The sequence below is a fragment of the Ranitomeya imitator genome, chromosome 1 (genome assembly GCF_032444005.1).
Source record: "Ranitomeya imitator isolate aRanImi1 chromosome 1, aRanImi1.pri, whole genome shotgun sequence".
Taxonomy (NCBI): Eukaryota; Metazoa; Chordata; class Amphibia; order Anura; family Dendrobatidae; genus Ranitomeya; species Ranitomeya imitator.
In genome coordinates, this window is record NC_091282.1 from 938,426,748 (window position 1) to 938,440,751 (window position 14,004).

The following is a 14,004-nucleotide window of genomic DNA, read 5'->3' on the forward strand; positions in this document are numbered from 1 at the left end:
CAGCGCACGTGCCGCAAAGAGAGAACAGAGTACTGGATAGACACTTGTAACCCAGCTTACCAACATATACTTTCCCGCCCACGGGAGACCCCGATTGTGCTGCAGCCTTGTTTGCTCCGGCCGCATATGGTCATGGACTAGGGACTCAGTGGAAGGTACCGGACACCGACAACTGCTGCCAGAAGATAAACTACAGATATCAGCAGGACATTCTTGGACAAGCACCACACCATCTGTTTTTGGCGCTACTGTCTTTCAAGCAGCATCTACAGTCGGTGAAACTTCTGACACAATAAGTGCACAAAGGAACTGCCATTACTGAATCTACTGTTTTTCAACCATGCATATCCTTTTGCCATTTAACTGTTCATTCTGCCATGTTACTGTTTATTTCCCCGTTAACTGTTTGCCTCCCTGCGTGGAGCATTCCCCTGTTAAAGTAAAACTGTTAACCCTTGCTCTGCCTCCTGTCCGTCACTGCATCCCGCAACCTTCTTACGGGCACAGTGAGGGAAATGTAAACATTCAAGTAACTTTTCAGAATGTGTTGTCATGTGTGTACATAAGGAATGACACCATCTCTTGCCATTATCTGCCTTGCATCCTGTATTTTTGATCAGTTTTCCCCTACGCAAGTCCTGTCTAAATGGTTATTGATTCTGAGCTATTAGGACTAGCTGCTATGTTGTCTTCCATACACTAAACACAGAGGGTTTTGTTTCCTGCTCTTTTTTTTCCTTTGTTAGTGCACACACAAGAGGCATGGATGACATTATACAGCAGTACTGACTAGTGTAGCTGTGAATCCAGTTGTGGTGAGATAAATTACTTGTTCCTCTTGAGAAAGATGGAGTTGGGCTGTTTTTTTCAGAGTTAATAAAGAGCTCAGGAGGCGGGAGCAGGGGGATGGGTCAAAGTCTGAAAAATGGAGAAAGAAGCGGTTTTCTCTGAGTAGATGCACTACTAGGTTTCTGATATTGTATTCACTTGTACTATTGATCTATGAAAAGTACAATTCAAATGTGCAGTCTATTTTTATAGCAGACAGTACACAGGTCCATAGAGTTTAACAGAACTATTTACATATTTTTTTCATGGATCCATATCCATTCTGTTAAACATTTTCTCCTCTGGTCCAGTTTTGTGGATTAGCCACTACCATTCAAGTCTATGCTGAGCCATTAAAAATTTAAGACATCTGTTTTTTAACACCTTTCCATCTATATTTAACTGTTCCTTTGCTAAGTGACCATGAAGAAAAGGTCCACTCCTTATTTGGGCTTTTAAATGGTGGAACATGACATGTTAATATGCAAATGATGAAAAAAAAAATGGAAAGAAAATTTTGAAAACATCTTGATTTACTCAATATCAAATATGAGTGCCATGTGTAGACAAAGACACAACTACATGACTTGGCTGCTATCAATGAGATTATTAATGGTTGAAAATCATAAAGGTCCGCTGCTGGCAGCTGCCTTTGCAATTCCTTACCAATGATGTCCCAGATGTGCTTGGTGGGAGACAAGCCCAGAGCTGCTGCAGGCTATGTTAGAACATTTAGGCCACACAGGCTGCGTTCATATTTAGGAGTGTATTTGCAATTTTCTGTCCACAAGTTTCTTAAAGCCTAATTACACTGCTCGATTATAGTGAACGACTGCACCTAAGAACATTAATTTCCCATTAATCATGCAGTTTAAACAGGCTACTGTTCACCCAACCAATGAGAAAAATGTTGGACAAAGGGATGTGTAAACAGGACTCACGCTGCCAAAAGAAACAGTGGACATCTGAAATGGGGTGTGTTGGTTGATGCTGAAGCGTGTGGCCGATTGGAGTTCATTTAACACTGCACGTCGCCCAGTGTAAACAGAGCTTTACAAAGCCTTTCAACCTTTGATTGTATGTAGTACTGCAGATAGAATAATCCCTGTACTGTGTGGCGTTTTAAGACAGCGTGAGAACAATAGAATGTACCAACACAATAAAACATTACCAGATCCAATGAGGCATACCTGATTCGCTTCCAATCAAGGGCTGATTAGCAAAATGTTCGATAAAATCTTTTACAGATAAGAATTCATTGAATCCGAACTTGATTGATGTCCCACACTGATGGACTTGAAAATGTTTAACAGAGTCCTTGGCCCTAAAATAGAGGCAGCCAGAAGGTTGTGAGTATATTTTCATTGCTTGGAGAACATATTATAAATGCATGTAAATTCAGTATCCACATATACAGTACCATCAGTTTTGCTGTTTCCATGGTTATTCATTTTTAACATGACGTTATTTGTATGGGGAACATAATAAAAGGCAAGAGATAGTGATGTAACTTAAAGGGAACTTGTCAGCAGGATTGTGCCCAGTAACCCTACACACAGTGTCAGTTCGGTGCCGTTATACTGATTAAAATGATACCTTGGTTGATGAAATCAGTCTTGTGGTTGTTGTTTAATCTTTATTTTCAGCTTTCAGTTAATGAGATTCTTATGCTTCAGGGTAGCGTGTGTGCGTGTGTGTGTGTGTGTGTGTGTGTGTGTGTGTGTGTGGGGGGGGAAAGGATTTCATGTTGAGCTCTGCTTAGATATTCATCTGCATGGCTTATGACAGGTCACTGATCCCTCACTGACCTGCCCCTTATTTTACATAATGAATACAATAGGTTTTGAAAAAAAAAAAAAAAATGTACATGCAGCAGGCTGGCAGTGACGCTTGCGCAGTAGCATGATCCCATGTATAATGTCCATGTATTTATTTCATTTGGTGATATACATGTATTCAGAAAAAAAAAATTATCTCTCAAGATGGCGCTGGCCGCGCCTGCGCAGTAGCATCCATCTGCGATCCAAAAAGCAGGAGAATCTCATTAACTGAAAATAAAGATTAAACAACAACCACAAGACGGATTTCATAAACCAATGTATCATCGTAATCAGTATAACGGTGCCGACCTGACACTGTCAGTAGGTTACTGTGCACAATCCTGCTGACAAGTTTCCTGTAAAATCTACCAGTATTAATCTCAAAAATGATTTTTAGGTGGGTTATGAAGGGTGAATACCAACAATATAAACCACTGTGGGAAAATTAATTAACATGAATAATATTATAAATAACAAAACAATTCATACACATTCACCACTAATTTGACAGTATCACACTACAGAACAATTAGTCTCTGATAATATTTAAGCGAATCTGGCATTAGAATTCATCATGATTCATCGTACAATGTACAGTAGCATGCAAAAGTATTGGCACTCCTGGTCAAAATTACTGTTATTGTGAACAGCTAAGCAAGTTGAAACTGAAAGGGCTGAAGTTAAAGAGAACACATTTCCTTTGTATTTTAGACAAAAAAATATATATTTGTCATTTTTCCATTTTAAAAATTACAAAAAGGAAGGTGGGTTGATGCAAAAGTTTGTGCACTCTTGGAGATTTGGGTGCGCAGATCATTTTGACCAAGGATTTAAACCTCAATTAGCCTGTTAGGGTTATGGCTTGGTCACCATCATAGTTGGGAGAGTCTAGATAATGGAAATTTCCCAGCTTTATAAAAACCCAGCCTTCTCTAACCTTTTGTCAAAATACTGCAGCCATGGGTTCTTCTGAACAACTGCCTAGCACTCTGAAAACGAAAATGGTGGAGGCAGACAAAGCAGGAGAAAGCTATAAAAAGATAACAGAGTTTTCAAGTTACCCTTTCCTTAGTTCAAAAAGTTATTAAGAAATGGCAGTTAACAGGAACAGTGAAGGTCAAGATAAGGTCTGGAAGACCAACCAAAATTTTAGTGAGAGCTGCTTGTAAGATTGCTATAGAGGCAAATCAGAACCTAAGCTTGACTGCAAAAGACCTTCAGAAAGATGTAGCAGACTCTGGACACCTGCACAAATATGGCCTTCATGGAAAAGTCATCAGAAGAAAACCTCTCCTGCTTCCTCACAATAAAATTCAGTGTCAGAAATATGCAAAAGAACACCTAAACATGCTTGATGCATTTTGGAAACAAGTTCTGTGGACCGATGAGGTTAAAATATAACTATTAGGCCATAATGATCAGAGGAACGTGTGGAGAAAAAAAGGGCACAGAATTTCAGGAAAATAACATCTTGCCAACCATTAAGCATGGGGGTGGATCATTCATGCATTGGGGTTTTGTTGCGGCCAATGCCATGGGGAACATTTCATGGGTAGAGGGAAGATTTGATTCAATGAAATGTCAACAAATTCTTGATGCAAACATAACACCATCTGTAAAAAAGCTGAAGTTGAATAGAGGATGGTTTCTACAAATAAACAATGATCATAAACACACATTAAAATCCACAAAAGACTACATCAAAGGCGCAAGCTGATGGTTTTACAATGGCAGTCACAGCCCCTGATCTGATCATCATTGAAAATCTGTGGCTTGATCTCTAAATAGCAGTGTATGCGAGACGAACCAGGAATCTCACAGAACTGGAAGAATTTTCCAAGGAAGAATGAGGGATTTTCACCCAAACAAAAATGGAAAAACTCTTGTCTAGCTGCAAAAACCATTTACAAGCTGTAATGCTTTCAAAATAGGGTGCTACTTGGTAGTAACCATGAAAGGAACCCAAATGATTACATCAGTCCAATTTACTTTTTGTAATTTTAAGGCTGTGTACACACGTTGCAGATTTCTCGCGTTTTTTTCACATTTTTTTGCTATAAAAACGCATAAAAAATGCATACATTATGCATCCCATCATTTAGAATGCATTCTGCAATTTTTGTGCACATGATGCATTTTTTTCCACGAAAAAAATGCATCGCGGTAAAAAATGCAGCATGTTCATTAATTTTGCAGATTTTTCGCGTTTTTCACGCTATTTAATGCACTGGGAAGCTCCGGAAAGAAACGCGGCAAAAACGCGCAAAAAAAGTCTGGTTTTGTTAAGGAAAATTCTGCATAAAATCCTGAGTGTGTGCACATAGCCTTAAAATGTAAAATATGACAACATATTTTTTTTGAGTAAAAAACAAAGGAAATGTATCAACTTTAGGTCATTTAGAGATAATTTCATCTTCAACTTGCTTAACTGTTCACAATAACAGTATCGTATATACTCGAGTATAAGCTGACCCGAGTATAAGCCGAGGCACCTAGTTGTGTCATGAAAAACTTGGAAAATGTATTGACTCAAGTATAAGCCGGGTATGCATTGTCCCCTAATCCCCATCCTTGTCTGCATGGCTCCTCATCCCTATCTTTGTTTGCATGGCTCCTTATCCCCTTCCTTGTCTGCATGGCTCCTCATTCTTGTCCCGGTCCTAGTATGCATGGCTCCTCATCCCCAGCCTTGTATGCATGGCTCCTGATCCCTGTTCTGTTATGCATGGTTCATCATCCCTATCCTTGAATGCATGGCCCCCCTATGAGAAAAGCATAAAAAAAAACAACCTTCTACTTACCTTTTCTGTGCGCCCTCGCAGCATCCTGTTCCATATTCCAGCAGCCGAGCGATCACGTGACTCTGTTCATTAAGGTAATGAATATTCACCTCTCTCCACTCACCGGGAACATGTGATCCTTGCCGCAGGAGCTGCTGGAAGACTGTACAGTATGCTGTGAGGGTGCACACTGAACTGAGGGAAGGCAAATAGGAGGGTAGTGTTTTTTTGTTGCTTTTTTTGTTTTTGTTTTTTAACAGCTGCTGGAAGACAGCGGCTACGGCTGTAACTGTGCGTGCTATAAGAGAAATGAATATTCATTACCAATGTAGTGAATATTCATGTCTCTTTAGCAGTGGGCACAGTTACAGCCACAGCCGCTGGCTCCTGCTGGCTGTGACCCGCTGCTCCCCCTCCCCCACCATAAACTGGGACAATAACTCGTGTATAAGTCGAGGGGGAGTTTTCAGCACAAAAAAAGGTCTGAAAAACTCTGCTAAATACACGAGTATATATGGCAATTTGTGGTGGTCCTGAAGAAGGAGTCAGATGGACTTTGAAATGCGTGGACATTATACCACTTTCTCCTGAGATCATTTGGATAGTGTTTAAATCAGCAACGCATTTTCATAAACCTTTTCTACTCTGGTATCTCTCTGGCATGGAGTAGAGGCATTGGTGTAGCAGTTGGAGAGGAATATTATCCTGGCTGCTGCATTCAGAACAGATTGGAGATGGGAGAGTTTAGTAAGAGGGAGATCGATCTGTAGAGAGTTGCAGTAGTCCAGAAGAGGACAAATAAGAGAAACAGTAAGAGTTTTTGCAGAGTCAAAGGCATGAAAATGTCAAATTCTAGAGATGTTTTTGAGGTGTAGGTAATATGAACGAGCAATTGATCAGATGTGGGGAATGAAGGAAAGATCTAAGTCAAATATAACCCCAACACAGCAGGCATGCTTCAGGGGTGTAATGGTAGAACACGGAAATGGCAATATTGGGTATAGGTAGCTTAGTAGAGGGAGGAAATACAAGGAGTTCAGTTTTTGACATATTCAGTTTTGGATATAACGAGGACAATGTTAGAGGTGACGGAAAGAATCACCGGTATTTTGTAGTAATTCAGGGGTGATGTCAGGAGAAGATGTGGCTATTCCTACCTCTCCCTATTGCTACCACTGAGCAGGGTCGGTTTTTCATCTGAGCTAAGGATTCACTGGATACTTCAACATGGGTGAGCTGGACCACGCTTTTTTACTCTCAGTATCTGTCAGATCCTCTGTTTAACATATAATGTATGTTGGAACTTTTTGCAGTGTATACATCTTAACCACTTCCAGACCTTCCACTGTACTTAAAAGTCGGCACTTGTAGGGCTGTGAGGGACGAGGGAGACTATTTTGAATTTATTAATTCAAGCCCAATAGATTACCCAGAGATCCCCTTCTGCCCCCGGACCTGTGGCTCCAACCTATGGGATGAGTACACAAATTCCCAAAACAAAAGGGATGTGCCACATGGCCAGAGAAGAGGCCAAATGTTAATTAAGGCGAGGTGGAACAAAGCTGGGACCCCCTGCTGTCTTTTGTGCAAGGCGGCCAACATCAATCAGCTATCAATGGAAAGCATAGACACTTGGGCACCAAAACCTACAGATGAATTATTATTAGTAGTACCATGCACCTCAGGGTTAAAGGGAACCTGTCACCTGAATTTGACGGGACCGGTTTTTGGTCATATGGGCGGAGTTTTCGGGTGTTTGATTCACCCTTTCCTTACCCGCTGGCTGTAAGTGCTGTGTAAACATGTACAGTGCAAAATGTGTGTTAAAAAGGCAAGTGCCCCTAATGGTATGGTCACTGAAGTTCCTAACAACCAGAGCGACAGTGCTCCAAGTTGTATAAATTTAATAAGTAAATAACACTGATGGCAATTGCATAGTGCAAGGAATATATAATAAAGGGTATGGAGGATCAAGTGTTAGACTGCTTGTAGTTAGCAACACATAGCAGTATACTTAATAAAGGATGTATAAAAGAATGAACAGTCCATGAGACATGCCTGCAAACATAAGGCTTACCTAGTGATGTCCAGAGCCCCGACGCGCGTTTTACCCTGTTTCCTCAGGAGGCGTGGGAATTAGAAGAGGTAGTGGGTTGAGTCTTATATCCATGTGTATGGAATATGAAGTGCGTGGCAAATGTGAGAGAAATACTGTATGGTCTAAAAAGCTATACAAATTTTTATCGTTCAGATATGAAGTAATTTTTGCACTTTTTTTGTGACGCATGGGGCTTCGTTATTATTGTCACTTATGTCTTATTTTTGCTGATATCAAGCGATAGTGTAAAAATAACTGAAATAAGTGTGTTTTTTCCCCCTCTTCACGACCACATATGGTTACAAAAATATGCTCCGCATTATGTAATAAACATTTTCTATATCAGACATTGGGTGGGGGGGGGAGGTCGTAACAGGGAATTAAATTGATAGTGCCATTTATTGACTTTTTACCTGTCTTTTTTCCCCATTTACTTTACACATTGCTCCCACTGTAAGATCAACAAAGACCTCTTGTGGGGTGGGGGGGGGGGGGGCAGTTAAATATTGCTGGCATATTACCCTTAGTTACAAGGAAAATGCAGCCTCCTAGCTCCTTAGCAGAGCTGTCTTGGTCTCCTATAAAGGAGCAGTTCCTGCTCCCTTGCTATAGACACTGATCACATTGCCACTCTATATGTAGGAGAAAGCGCCAGCAGTTACTTCCTATTACTGATTACACAGCAATCTATAACACTGTGTACACAGTGATGGAGAAGGCACAGAGGGTAATAAGCTGTGTAAGGCCGGCGTCACACTTAGCGTAATAAAAATCTGTCCGATTCAGCCGAGAGTCGCACGAGTCTTCTCCTTATGGTTATCCGTGTGTAATCCATTTGCAATGCGATTTCCTCACATCTATGTATCCGTATGACATCCGTATGCAATGCAATATTAACATGAGCTTTTACATACAGCAGTTCTCTATGTCATTCACACATCGTTTTAAAACGAAATATTCTTCAAAACACACACATTACACACACATATATATATATATATATATATATATATTGCACAGAAAGATAGAAGAAAAGCTGGTAATGCATCAGCCGGCTTCTGTAAAATCACTGCAGGAGCCGACAGGATAGAAGAGATGGATTACATACAGTAAATACATATAGAATAGGTAGATATATAGATGTCAGTGACAAATACAATTAGTACAGTGTAAGTGCAAATTACTGGACATGTATTTAATTAATAAAAGATTATTTTTGGGAAAAAAATGGCGTGGGCTCCCGCGCAATTTTTGCAACCAGCAGAGGGAAAGCCAGCGACTGGGGGCAGATGTTTATAGCTTGGGAAGCTCCATGGGTTTAAATACCCATGGAGCTTCCCAGGCTATTAATATCAGCTCACAGCTGTGTGCTTAGCCTTTACTGGCTATTAAAATAGGGGAACACCCCCCAAAACGGCGTGGGGTCTCCCTAGAATTAATAATCAGCAAAGGCTATGCAGACAGCTGTAGAATGAAATTAATAGCCTAGAAGGGGCCATGGATATCCCCCCCCCCCCCGGCTAAACATATCAGCACTCAGCCACCCAGGAAGTGTGCATCTCTAAGATGCGCCAATCCTGGCACTTAGCCTTGCTCTTCCCACTTGCCCATTAGAGATGGCAAGTGGGGGGCTTCCTAAGCGTTTAAAATGGTCCCTTAGTCTGTTTCGGTAGGCTCCTCAATCATGGGGAAGACTGCTGACTTGACAGATGTCCTGAAGGCAGTCATTAACACACTCCCAAGGAGGGTAAGCCAAAAAAGGTCATTGCTAAAGAAGCTGGCTGTTCAAAAAGTGCTGCATCCAAGCATATTAATCCAAGCATATTAATGGAAAGATGAGTGGAAGGAAAAAAGTGTGGTAGAAAAAGGTGCATAAGCAACCGGGGTAACTGCAGCCTTGAAAGGATCATTAAGAAAAGGCCATTCAAAAATTTGGGGGAGATTCACAAGGTGTGGACTGCTGCTGGAGTCATTGCTTCAAGAGCCAACACACACAGATGTATCCAGGACATGGGCTACAAGTGTCGCATTCCTTGTGTCAAGCCACTCATAACCAATAGACAACGCCAAATGCATCTGACCTGGGCCAAGGAGAAAAAGAACTGGACTGTTGCTCAGTGGTCCAAAGTGTTGTTTTCAGATGAAAGTACATTTTGCATTTCATTTGGAAATCAAGGTCCCAGAGTCTGGAAGAAGTGTAGAGAGGCCACAATCCAATTCCTTGGATATCTGTTTTATATAGTTCAACTTCCTTTTCCTGTAGATCTGTTGACAATTCTTTTGCTTTCTCCATGACTCACAATCGAGAAATGTCAGTGGCTGGATGAAAGATGCAACAGTCTGTCTGGATCCCAGAAACTCACTCAGCTGCAAGTGCACACACACTGATTACAAGCAAACAGGTCACAGGTGAGGATGTTACCTTTAGTAGCCATTCAAACCATTTTGTGTCAACTTCTGTGCATGTTATCAGGCCAGAATTACCAGGGTATGTGAACTTTTGATCATGGTCATTTGGATGTTTTGGGTTGTCATTATGATTTAAAAAGAGAAAGCACAATAGTTTCACAATAAATGGCTTCACCCAACCATTAATCATGAGTGGAGAAAAAGTATTGGTGTCATCTTTCATTTACTCTGAAAAAAGGCAAAGAAAGCAAAAATTCTGCCGGGGTATGTAAACTTTTGAGCACAACTGTAGTTTCTCAATGCCAGGGGCTATGCCCTATAACAATGCCAACTATAGTACTCCCATAATAGTGTTCAAGTAAGAGCACAAGTGTGGTCACAGGGCAGGACTCAAGAGAAAATGATTTTAAAATCTAGCAGGAAACTTCTAAAAGTTACCCTGACACTTTAATATAGATTTGCAGAGTAATCACATTAGGACTAAGACTTCTAATTTTCTGGCAAGGAAGTATCTGGTTTTAAAAGTTTTGATTATTGCAAAGCAACACTGTGCATTTATTTAAGTCATTTTGCATTTAAAAAAATGCCGTCTTACTTCTTATAGGAATTCTTTTAGCCATAGGCAAAATAGAATACATTGCTATGTATGGCTGCTGTGTTGGAAAGTGTTAAAATAACAGCATTGCCTATGCATACTTGTGCTTTTTAGCTGGTTGATCACACGGTGTTCAGAGGTCTCTTGTACCGCCTATCACATACATGGAGCAGTGAGTTGACAGTTTCCTACTCCACTGTTCAGACCAGATAGATACTGAAGGACCTGTAAAGCCTTTCAAGTCACATGAAATTCTCATGTCATGTGACTGGCAGAAGATACCTGAGGAACAGGACCATAGGCAAGTGGGATGCTTGTGTGGACACTGGGGGATTCATACTATGTGTGGGGGCTTCATACTGCTTGTTGGGGGCTGTAAGGGTATCACACTATATTGTGTGGGGATCATCAAGCTTTGTAGAGGCATTGTAATGTGTGGGTGTGTACTGTGAGGGGTTCATTTTTTGTGTAGGGTCATCTTACTGTGTGTGTGTGTGGGATTGTGGGGTCATCATACTGTGGTGGGGGAAATGTGGGGGCATCATACTATTTGGAGAGTTGTGGGGGGACATTATATTGTGTGTGTGGCCAACATACTGTGTGGTGGGCTGTGCGGCATCATACTATTTGGGAATCTTACCAAGTGGGATGATCAAATCATACTGTATGGAGTTGACTGTTGGGGCATAATACTCTTTGTTGGTGGTGACGGTTCGGGCATCTTACTATTGTGGGATACTTAACTAGGATAAATATTTATGTGTGATCATACTTGTTTAAGCATAAAGCCCCTTTGAACACTATACGAAAGTAGTTTTGAAAATGCATCTGCTTTACAATTTTTAAACTATGTATTTATTTAGCCAAAAATGTCTCCTAAATACAAACGCTTGGACACGGTTAAGTCCGGTGGACGGCACAGCATATAACTAAGACAGGATGGAAAAACGAAGGGAAGGACCTAACGGTAGGGAGTGGGGGGGTGGGACACATCCTGACACCAACCTGTGCCTGTTCATAAGCTTCCCTAATGCCTTGTGCGGGTCCTTCCCCCCGCTGCGGTCACGTGCCTAGTCCCGGTCACCTCTATGTACTACATGTTCTCTATATATGAAGAGAATGGTAAAACCAAAAACACTCAGTTTGAAAAAATGTTTGCAGTAATCCGCAAGTGCTAGTAAAAGATGTAAATAACAGGGTATTTGGTTGATACGTTTTTTGCAAAAAATGTATACTAAGCTGCTCTACCAATCTTCACGGTATACCCATATCAGAGCAGTCCTAACTAATGTATGCAATCCCTATCTGATGTATTTAAAAACCTGATCATCTGTACATTACCTGTGTGAACAGGGTTCAGAGAGGAAAAATCCATGTGTGCATACAGGGTAGAACAGCTTTTGTGCAGCTAGCCCAAGAGGAGTGGTGGAACTCCCCAGTCTTGTAGACACAAGAGAACAATTATGGAAACAGGAACACATGGGCTACCTGCACAGAGAACAAGTCTGTAAGAACATGTTCACACACCACCAAGAAACCAGAAGACACAAAAGAGAATGGTAAAACCAAAAACACTCAGTTTGAAAAAATGTTTGCAGTAATCCGCAAGTGCTAGTAAAAGATGTAAATAACAGGGTATTTGGTTGATACGTTTTTTGCAAAAAATGTATACTAAGCTGCTCTACCAATCTTCACGGTATACCCATATCAGAGCAGTCCTAACTAATGTATGCAATCCCTATCTGATGTATTTAAAAACCTGATCATCTGTATATAACCTGTGTGAACAGGGTTCAGAGAGGAAAAATCCATGTGTGCATACAGGGTAGAACAGCTTTTGTGCAGCTAGCCCAAGAGGAGTGGTGGAACTCCCCAGTCTTGTAGACACAAGAGAACAATTATGGAAACAGGAACACATGGGCTACCTGCACAGAGAACAAGTCTGTAAGAACATGTTCACACACCACCAAGAAACCTGAAGACACAAAAGAGAATGGTAAAACCAAAAACACTCAGTTTGAAAAAATGTTTGCAGTAATCCGCAAGTGCTGGTAAAAGATGTAAATAACAGGGTATTTGGTTGATACGTTTTTTGCAAAAAATGTATACTAAGCTGCTCTACCAATCTTCACGGTATACCCATATCAGAGCAGTCCTAACTAATGTATGCAATCCCTATCTGATGTATTTAAAAACCTGATCATCTGTACATTACCTGTGTGAACAGGGTTCAGAGAGGAAAAATCCATGTGTGCATACAGGGTAGAACAGCTTTTGTGCAGCTAGCCCAAGAGGAGTGGTGGAACTCCCCAGTCTTGTAGACACAAGAGAACAATTATGGAAACAGGAACACATGGGCTACCTGCACAGAGAACAAGTCTGTAAGAACATGTTCACACACCACCAAGAAACCTGAAGACACAAAAGAGAATGGTAAAACCAAAAACACTCAGTTTGAAAAAATGTTTGCAGTAATCCGCAAGTGCTAGTAAAAGATGTAAATAACAGGGTATTTGGTTGATACGTTTTTTGCAAAAAATGTATACTAAGCTGCTCTACCAATCTTCACGGTATACCCATATCAGAGCAGTCCTAACTAATGTATGCAATCCCTATCTGATGTATTTAAAAACCTGATCATCTGTACATTACCTGTGTGAACAGGGTTCAGAGAGGAAAAATCCATGTGTGCATACAGGGTAGAACAGCTTTTGTGCAGCTAGCCCAAGAGGAGTGGTGGAACTCCCCAGTCTTGTAGACACAAGAGAACAATTATGGAAACAGGAACACATGGGCTACCTGCACAGAGAACAAGTCTGTAAGAACATGTTCACACACCACCAAGAAACCTGAAGACACAAAAGAGAATGGTAAAACCAAAAACACTCAGTTTGAAAAAATGTTTGCAGTAATCCGCAAGTGCTAGTAAAAGATGTAAATAACAGGGTATTTGGTTGATACGTTTTTTGCTTTTGATTACTGCAAACATTTTTTCAAACTGAGTGTTTTTGGTTTTACCATTCTCTTTTGTGTCTTCAGGTTTCTTGGTGGTGTGTGAACATGTTCTTACAGACTTGTTCTCTGTGCAGGTAGCCCATGTGTTCCTGTTTCCATAATTGTTCTCTTGTGTCTACAAGACTGGGGAGTTCCACCACTCCTCTTGGGCTAGCTGCACAAAAGCTGTTCTACCCTGTATGCACACATGGATTTTTCCTCTCTGAACCCTGTTCACACAGGTAATGTACAGATGATCAGGTTTTTAAATACATCAGATAGGGATTGCATACATTAGTTAGGACTGCTCTGATATGGGTATACCGTGAAGATTGGTAGAGCAGCTTAGTATACATTTTTTGCAAAAAACGTATCAACCAAATACCCTGTTATTTACATCTTTTACTAGCACTTGCGGATTACTGCAAACATTTTTCAAACTGAGTGTTTTTGGTTTTACCATTCTCTTTTGTGTCTTCA

The 14,004-nt window shown here is 40.8% G+C and overlaps 1 protein-coding gene across 1 annotated transcript in view; it reads right to left on the bottom strand.

Moving 5' to 3' along the window:
* Positions 1–14,004, bottom strand: part of DAPP1 (dual adaptor of phosphotyrosine and 3-phosphoinositides 1) — a 131,796-nt gene that overhangs the window by 34,214 nt on the left and 83,578 nt on the right. Inside the window, exon 3 of the mRNA XM_069743613.1 lies at positions 2,019–2,152. Coding sequence (XP_069599714.1) covers positions 2,019–2,152 — 134 coding nt within the window. The remainder of the gene's footprint in view (positions 1–2,018; positions 2,153–14,004) is intronic.